Below are 8,977 nucleotides of genomic sequence, written 5' to 3'. Positions count from 1 at the left end.
AAAAAAAAAAAAAAAAGGATTGCTTGAGCCCAAGAATTGGCGGTCAGTGAGCTACGATAATGCCAAGGCACTCTACCCAGGGCGATAGTGTGAGACTCTTGACTCAAAAAAAAAAAAAAAAAGAAGGAAAGAAAGAAAGGGCAAAGAAAGAAAAGGAAAGACTGCACTCAAGGTTAAAACAAGAAAATTTAGGAGGACTCCTCTAAAAGCAAAAAACAAAAAGGCTCTAGTATGTATACCTAAGACATGGAAAACTTTTAACATGACCCCATGACCTCACTGTCTCCAAGTTGATCCATAAAACTTTCCATCAAGTCCAAGGTATCAAAGACCATCTCCCTAATTTGGAGAAACAAATTAGAAATTGTTCTGCTAAAAAATAAAAGAGAAAGGCCAAGGCATTTGGCAAAGCACCATATCCATGCTTACAGGAGAACTGGAACCCTGAATTCTAAAAGAAAACCATCTGGTTGAGACCAAGCTTAATCTGACCAGGAGAGTAGCTGGGTACTTAGAGCCCTTTAGGCCTGATACCTGTGGATGATGATCAGCAGAGGGATGGGGATAGGAGTCTCCAGGGCCCTGCTCAGCCAGTTCCTGCTTTTGAGAATCTCAGAAGCCTGCAGCTCTCTCCTGGAGCACTGCTGGTTTACAGCAACTGCCTGTTTGGAGAGGGGGGATAATATTGATCCTTCTCTTGTTTCTTCTTTGTCTTAGTGATTTCATTGTAACTCTGCTGCTTCTATCCGGCATCCCTAGCTTGGTCAATGGTATCACCATCTTCCTCAGACCCCAGATTCCTCATGCCCCTGGAGCCCATTTCAGCTCCTTTTATCTTCTCCACCTGGATATTCAACTCATTGTCTACTTTTTTGGAAACAAGGCCTTACTGTGTTGCCTGGGCTGTAGTACAGTGATGTCATCATAGCCCACAGCAACCTCAAACTCCTGGACTCAAGTGATCCTCCTACCTCAGCTTCCTCAGTAGCTAGGACTATAGGTGTGCACTGCCACACCTGGCTAATTTTTCTATTTTTTCTTTTAGAGACAGATTCTCTGACTGGTCTCTAACTCCTGGCCTTAGTGATCCTCCCACCTCAGCCTCTCAGAGGGCTGGGATCACAGCTGTGAACCACCACACCTGGCTCATCATCTACTTCTACCATTTCTTTCTTTCTGTTATCTCTTTTATCTTCCTTCCATAAACACCATAATCTGAACTCATACTCATGGCTGGATTATTGTGACAACCTCCTACCTGTTTCCTAACTTAGAGACACAGCTTTCCCCGTGCCCCTTTGTCATGAAACACTGAGTGTTTTGGTTTTTCTTTTAGTCTGTGCCACTCCTGGCCACTATCCCTTCTCTCCCAGAGCCACCCCTATGTCCTCATTCTTTAATCGGTAAAGAGTTGCCGAGTGCCTCAGAGGTGCTAAGTACGGCCTGTTTTCACCTGGTCATTCTTTTGCCAAGTGTTTCCTTAGCATGTACATACTTATTTTGTATTGTATTTTTTTCTATTTGTATATTACATATGACTTACTTGTTTATGTACTTTAGTCCAACCTTTGAGAAGGGGTCATGATTATTTGGGATGTGCTTACTGTGAGAGATATATGTATCCAAACAGCTCGCATGCTGTGGGTTGGCCCAACCCTGTGCCTGACATCCAGCCTGGCTTTTTTTCATAGGGATGAAGTCAATAAAGCGTATCGCAAACTTGCTGTGCTTCTCCACCCTGACAAATGTGTAGCACCTGGTAGTGAAGATGCCTTCAAAGCAGTTGTGAATGCCCGGACAGCTCTCCTGAAAAACATCAAGTAAAAAGTAGAGAAAAAGAAACAAGTATGGGACTGGAGTGCAAGCAAACTCTTCCTAGAGGTGAAATAGCCAACATGGAGTTTCCTTCACATAATCTCACTGCTCTGTTCCCTCATGTGTTGTCAGTTGTAAATCAGTAATTCAGGGGTCTGTACCATTCATAGACATCTTACCGAGATGACCTGCCTATGTATGAAGTGAACTGAGAGACTTAATTTCATATTTCTAGATAATCTGGATTTTTTTTTCTCATTCATTTGTAAGCTCTGTAATTGTAGCATCCCTTGGCATTTCACTTAGGAAAGTCCTCAAGGTTTCTGGAAGGAGGAGGGAAGGACAGGAGGACCCTTTCACTTTTCCTTTCATCATTAGAGGAGGAAATAACAAAAAAGGAGGCAGACAACATCAGAACCACTGAAGGTTTAGTGTGACCTTAGAAGCAAGTTGCTCCTTTTACATTGTGTTCCTTGGCTGGTATTCTAACCGTCAATCTGTAAGGACTGAATCTTGGCAGCCTTTTGGAAGTTTGTGAAGTCTGGCAATACCATTCTGAATGTAGCCTCTCTTTAATGATAGCCACTTTGTTCCCTTTCTCTAACCACCAGGGGGAGAGACAAGCCAGTCCTGAGAGAACAGGCAGTGGCAGCCACCAAGTCTGGGCCCACTGGCTGCAATTTGAGGCTTTCCCCTTGGTATAGAAACAGCTGCTGGTGGCAGTAGCCAGTACTTTGCCCCTGGGAGTGAAGAGTCAGCCTTGAATCCTTGCAGGTCCCACCTGAAAGAAAGGCCAACCTAGGTTGGGGCAAGCCCAATGCACCAGGAGAATCCCCATAGGAAGCGTATCCCTTTCCTCATCCGTCTGCCACAGGCAGGTAGCAAAGGAAGGGCAGCTGCTTAGCAAGCCTGGCTTCTCATTTGCGTCTTTGCCACTGTTATTTCCTTTTTTTACCTCATTCTCCTCCCCTCATTTTTTTACCTCCCCTGTCTGCCATCATTTCTCTCTTGAATCCCTGGCTTCTGGCCACTGCCTCCTCCCTCTTCTCATCCAAGCCCTGACCTGGGCCTGGTTGACAAGAGACAAGTGTGGGTCCTCTGGTAGGTCGGGGTGTGAGGGAGGTCTTAAGGCCTGTGTGGGGAAGAATCTCTAATTTTTGCCTGGGCTGCAAATTTCTCAAGAGTAATCTTTTAAAACTACAGTTTATGAAATACATTCTCTGGCCGTAGTCTGCTCCTCGGTATGTAAGGAGTATCAGCACTGGCATTTCTTAAAGCCCTCCTAGAACTAGCCTCATTACTTGACTTATTACATCATCATTGTCTTGTACCATTACTCGTATTTTTAGCTGCATCCACACTGCACTAATTGGGGTTTTAAGGTATATATAATGTTACTGGAAATGTTAAAAAGCTATCCCGTGTTGATTACTTAAAGCATCTACCTACCACCTATAGCAAGAAAAGCTACTTTCATATATCCATACCCACTGCAGTCTGCAGGATTTTTACTTCTGCCAAAGCAGCTTCACCTGTATGACTATGCTCAGGCTGCATTGTGCTTGTCCTCAGGAAACCAGACCATTATTTTAAAGTGTAAGTTCTCATCTTGGTGGTATTGAAAATGCTTTCTTTTCTGAACTGAGATCTGTGATTTCCTATGAGATTTCCTCTGGCCTTTGAATTAGCTTCTGGGGCTACAGAACTCCAACCCACAGTTCTTCTGGACCTAAATCCTTTAGCTTAAGGAAAGCCTCATCATGCCTAAAGTACTCAAACATCCATCTGTTCTTACAACAGAATGTAGGAGTTACATGCACGAGGGATCATGCATGGCAGTGTCAGCCCAAATGGACATGACAGCTGAATATGTAGCCCTGAATAAAAGCTGATGCCAGTTTTGATCACTGTTACTACATACTAGATTGGTCACCTCGTACAACTACACTGTGCAGGTGAGCACTTAAGACAGAATTCTTCAGTGTTCCCATTCATATCCTCATGAGTGACTTGGTGAAATTTAGTCCTAGCTTGATGTTTAGGCATTGGGACTCAGTTTTCAACACCTCCGTTATTAACATTAAGGATATACTACTTCATTTTTGTAAAAGAAGCAAAATAAAGGTTCTAGGGTCCTAGAATTTTTCTGATTTCCATAATTCTTTTGCAGAATATTAAGAAATAAGAAAAGATGATCTGCAATGGAAAGTTTTTTGGTACTAACTTCATGCAAAATTTTACAGACCTCTAATGCATTAATTTCCTCTAAATTCCTGGTGCAAATATGTGCTTTGTAGTTCAGCCTTATTGAAAGTTCTCCAGTCAGTTAGGATTGCAAAGTACATCACTAAGAGTTAACAACTAGCAGGATGATTTCAATGGCTAAAAAAAAATTTATAGAGAATCTTGTTTTTCACAAAAGAACAAAAGTTTGAAGAGCTATTATTAAAGAAAAGCCATGTCTTCAACATCTGAGTCACCAAGAAGTAACACTTTTTAAACTTGTTAGAAATCCCCAGAGGCATTTCAAAGTAAGGGCCTAACCTACCTAAGCGCTTTAAAATACACCCTCCTTTTGTTCCTCTGTTCCCCTTCCTGTGCCTCCCTTTGAATTGATATTCTCAACTGTTAATATTTCTTCTGCTTCAAATTGTTACTTTATTTCTTCATATAGAAATGTCCTTGGTTTTATTAATCTCTTAATTTAAAAGTTCAGCCATGGGGGGTCATGGTACTGCTACCCAAGATAAACTGCTGTAATGCATAGATTGCATACCATTCTTTAAGACTTACATTTACCTCAGGAAACTTACTCTAATATATTCTCATATATTGGATTCTCAACTGGTAAATATGTCTCTATACTTGTGAACTAACACGTAATTCACTGTTAATTAAATGAGCTATCGAGAAGGCAGCTAAATTTCTGAAGGATAGCCAAGCAGCCCCTGCAAGCTCCATGCCCCTGAGGACAGTGACAACATCACAGGGAGAGGGGAGGTATTTCAATCTCAAGTTAGAAGGGTGGAACCCTAAGCTGTAGGCGGTTTGCATATTGCTTTTGACCTTACAAGTAATTCCAGCAGGTGAGGGAATGTTAGCTACTTCACCACTGTGTCTGATGGAGCACTCTATGCCCGTTAGCATTTTTGTAAAACTGAAAATAACTTTAGCTGCAAAATATAGCTAAGCACCTTCCATTGCAAAATGGAGAGGTTCATGCTTCTCATAATTGGTATTTAGCACAATTGTAAGACACAGTTAATACTGTTTCACGTTGGTTTTTCTATTTAACTTTTCTAGAGAAGTCAAAAGCTTACATTTGTGACGTGGATAAGTTAGATTATGTCTAATGAGCAGTGCAATATTCAGCTGTGCAATAAAGGCCCTGTTGGTGAGATGACGACTTTGGTTGGAAAGTTGGACAGTGTTGGTTAGCTTCCTGCATTAATTGCTCCCTGGGCATTCTTCCCCTCTGGGTGTGAATGCAGAGTCTATAAATGAACCCTTTGTTCTTACAAGGTAATTTGCATATTTGCTTTCTGTTGAAATAACTGAAAATGTTAAATCTACCAGTTGTTTATGTCTTGTATACAGAGTGTCATATGTATTTAAGTTGTGTATTTTTATAAAATAAAGCCAAATATCAAACACTGATCTGTGGGCTGCACTTACTTGTTGAGACACGAATCTTTAATGAAAACCTTCCAGGCTAGAAGCCCATCCAGTTCCTCAGCAGCTGTGACCCTCAGTAAGATATCTTGCTTTAGTTTCCAATAAGTAGAATAGAGGAAATTTTATTCATCTGTTCATCAGGTTGTTCTAACGTTATTAAATTTTGATAAAAGCGTTTTGATCCCTTAAAGAAAGATACTAATATTATGTTTGCCTTTGTAAGTCAGACAAAATTGTTAACTCATCGTAATAGTGCATATTTTAGCTAACAGTTCAATTAACTGGACTCTGGACCACAAGAACCCTTAAATCACTGGGCTGCCATCACCCCTTAATTTGAAAGTCACCTAGGCCCGATCCACAGGAGGCAGCCGGCAAACTGGAGCTTTACCTTTCATTGTCAAGGACAGACATTGTGCATGTGACAGATAGAGGTTGTTTTATCTGCCCAGCATTCCCCTCCTGAGAGTAGTCCACCCCACTTTGGGGCAACTGCTCTATTCTGTCCACATTCAAAATGTTCAAATTCTTACATGAACTGTCCTTCCCAGGCCACAGAGATTAGTCCATAGGATGGGAATGTCATCTAAGTTCAATCAATCAGCTTCCCTCCCTAGGATTTTTCTAATCAGAGCTAAGAAGACAAATTTCCTCCCAGGAGAGGAAAACAGAAGTCCCACCTATGCTTGCAACCTTAATTCTAAACTCATGGGGAAAAATGAGAGGTTGAAGTGGACATTCAGAGAGTGACAGAGTCCTGATGGCTTTAAGCTAGGGTGACCAGACGTCCTGCTTTTTAACAATTTGTCCCATGGCGTTTTAAAAAAGTCCCAATTTTTGGAAAGAATGCACAAAGGGCCGGGAGAACAGGAAGGGAATATATGATTTTTTTTAATTCTCAGTTAACTTTATTTACAAGTATAATAATAGTCTTAATCTTTCTCTTCATCTGATGTTTGGTACTCTGGCAAAACTTTTGATCTTGGAGCTTCAACCTGGAGCTTTATTCCATCAATGATATGATTTTCCTGTTGTAGTGCATTCTGCAGTTCTTCCTCTGTAGAAAATTGAACCAAACCCAAACCTCTGTGAAAGCCCATCTCTTTGTCAAAAAATACAAAGCACCTTCGTATACGGCCAAACTGTGCCAAGGGTTCTCTCAGCTCATTCGATCCAGCAGTCCAAGGAATTTTTCTGACAAAAGCAAGGGGCCGATTAATACTCGTACGCAGGGCTGCAACACTCCTCGCTGCTGAGGCCGCCATCTTTAGACTGAACCGGAATATACGATTTTCAGCTGCCATGTGACGATTTCACCAGGATATGAGTTTTATATTATTTTTGTTAATTTTATAATGTTAAACTAATAATAACAAATAATTGTTGAGAAGTGATTATCGAGAACTGCTTATCAAAGTTTGCATTGTTGTCAGGCCCTGCCCTGCCCTGCCCCCTTGCCCCGCCCCCGGCCATGTTGTCCCGCATTACCAATGTTAAAATCTGGTCACCCTACTTTAAGCCTTTCCTTCTAGTCCTTGAGTGAGGGACCTTGAACTGGTTGTTCATCGAGACCGTCAGCTGCTCCAGAGCCTGCCAATAGATTACGCCCATGTTTACTGCTTTAGTTGGGGTTTGTTTCTGTTACTTGCAACTAAAAGAGTAGTAGAAAATAATAGCCATCAAGAATAGTCACCAGGGATGAGAAAGCTGTGATCCATAGACTGATACTACATTTGGTAAGTATATTATAACATTTTATATAGTAAAATACATTCAATTACTTGGTGTTTCCCAACTGAAATCTGTGTCTGTGTTGTAAACCAATAACCAGTTGTAAATGGGGAAGAAAAATTAGGCTTACTCAATTTGCTTTAGGGACACTTTAAGATACAAAATTATTATGTGGCTTTGTATTAATAGTTCCCGGTTGATCCTTTGCCTATCAGGGGCACCTGTATTTTCATAAATTTTTAATCAAACTCTATTGTTAATATAGTCATCATTTATTTACTGAGCACTTACTATGTGTCAGGCCCTGCTCTAGGCGCTGGAGATATAACAAAGCACCGAACCAACAACAATCATTGCCATGTGGAGCTGGTATTCTAGTGTCATTTAAAAAAAAATGTGGCTCAAGTGGCTAAGGTGCCAGCCACATACACCTAAGGTGGCAAGTTCGAATCCAGCCCGGGCCCGCCAAACAACCAAAAAATAGCCAGGCATTGTGGCGGGCACCTGTGGTCCCAGCTACTTGGGAGGCTGAGGCAGGAGACTCGCTTGAGCCCAGGAGTCAGAGTTTGCTGTGAGCTGTGATGCCACAGCACTCTACTCAGGGGGACAGCTTGAGGTTCTGTCTCAAAAAAAAAAAAAATGCGTGTTTTAAAGAGTTGTGCACTAGGTGCAATGGCTCACACCTGGAATCCCAGCACTTTGGGAGGTTGAGGCAGGAGGATCCCTTGAGGCCAGGAGTTTGAGATCAGCCTGGCAACACAGTGAGACCCCCATCTCTATCAAGAAAAAAAAATTAGCCAAACATAGTCACACATACCTATAGTCTCAACTACCAAAGAGGCTGAGGCAGGAGGATTGCTTAATACCAGGAGTTCAAGGTTGCCATGAGTTATGATCGTGCCACTGCACTCTAGCCTGGGCAACAGAGCAAGACCTTGTCTCAAAAATAAAAATAAAGTGTTATTTTCTTTAAATTTTATTTCCTATAGGTTTATTTCTGAAGAATTTTGCATTTTTGAGAATTCAAGATATGCAGTTTCATAATTTGTATTCATTGCTACTCCATACTGCAGATCAGACAGGTTGTTAACATGCCGTATTCGTTGAAGACTCAACCATTATCATGATGCAAAGTTTGGTTTTTCATGTTGGCCTTAAAGAAATAGTTCTAACCTTTAGTTAGGAAATTTTTTTTTATATAAAAGTTTTATATTTATAATAAATATGTTAATGTATTCATCCAAAGGCAGGTGATAAATTTGTGATCATCTTGAAGAAAACTATCAAAAATCTAAGTTTGTTGTTTTAGTTAATACAAAGAGTGTGTACCTATAATATCACCAATTAAAATTCTGATCAATTGACTATACTAAAGGATGCTGTGTCTTTAAGAAAATTTCTCCCTGCACGCATTATTAGTGATATTTATAAAATTAGCAGGTGCAGCCTAGGAAAGCTTTCTTTTTTTTGACAGTCTCACTCACTTGCCCTGTGTAGAGTGCTGTTGCATCATAGCTTACAGCAACCTCAAACTCATGGGCTCAAGTGATCCTCTTGTCTCAGGCTCCTGAGTAGCTAGGACTACAGGTGCCCACCACAACCCTTTGCTAGTTTCTCTGTTTTTAGTAAAGACGGGGTCTCGCTTTGCTCAGGCTGGTCTCAAACTCCTGAGTTCAAGCAATCCACCTGCCCCAGGCCTTCTAGAATGCTAGGATTACAGGTGTGAGCCCACCTGGCCCCATGAAAGCATTTGTAT

General features: G+C 41.2%; 1 protein-coding gene and 1 pseudogene across 2 annotated transcripts in view; one reads left to right on the top strand and one right to left on the bottom strand.

The window, feature by feature from the left end:
* Positions 1 to 2,497, top strand: part of DNAJC27 (DnaJ heat shock protein family (Hsp40) member C27) — a 34,608-nt gene extending 32,111 nt beyond the window's left edge. Inside the window, exon 7 of one of the 2 annotated variants that reach the window (XM_003787439.3) lies at positions 1,692 to 2,497. In XM_003787439.3, the coding sequence (XP_003787487.1) occupies positions 1,692 to 1,824 (133 nt within the window). In that variant the 3' untranslated portion in view covers positions 1,825 to 2,497. The remainder of the gene's footprint in view (positions 1 to 1,691) is intronic. The other variant, XM_012803734.2, reaches the window with a different exon arrangement.
* Positions 2,498 to 6,375: 3,878 nt separating this feature from the next.
* On the bottom strand, positions 6,376 to 6,766 carry LOC100942907 (annotated as a pseudogene).
* Positions 6,767 to 8,977: the final 2,211 nt, after the last annotated feature.

Source organism: Otolemur garnettii, unplaced genomic scaffold (assembly GCF_000181295.1).
Source record: "Otolemur garnettii isolate 467f Iridium unplaced genomic scaffold, OtoGar3 scaffold00022, whole genome shotgun sequence".
Classification (NCBI taxonomy): Eukaryota; Metazoa; Chordata; class Mammalia; order Primates; family Galagidae; genus Otolemur; species Otolemur garnettii.
The sequence above is the reverse complement of the archived record's forward strand: the minus strand, read 5'-3'. Positions and strand labels throughout refer to the sequence as shown.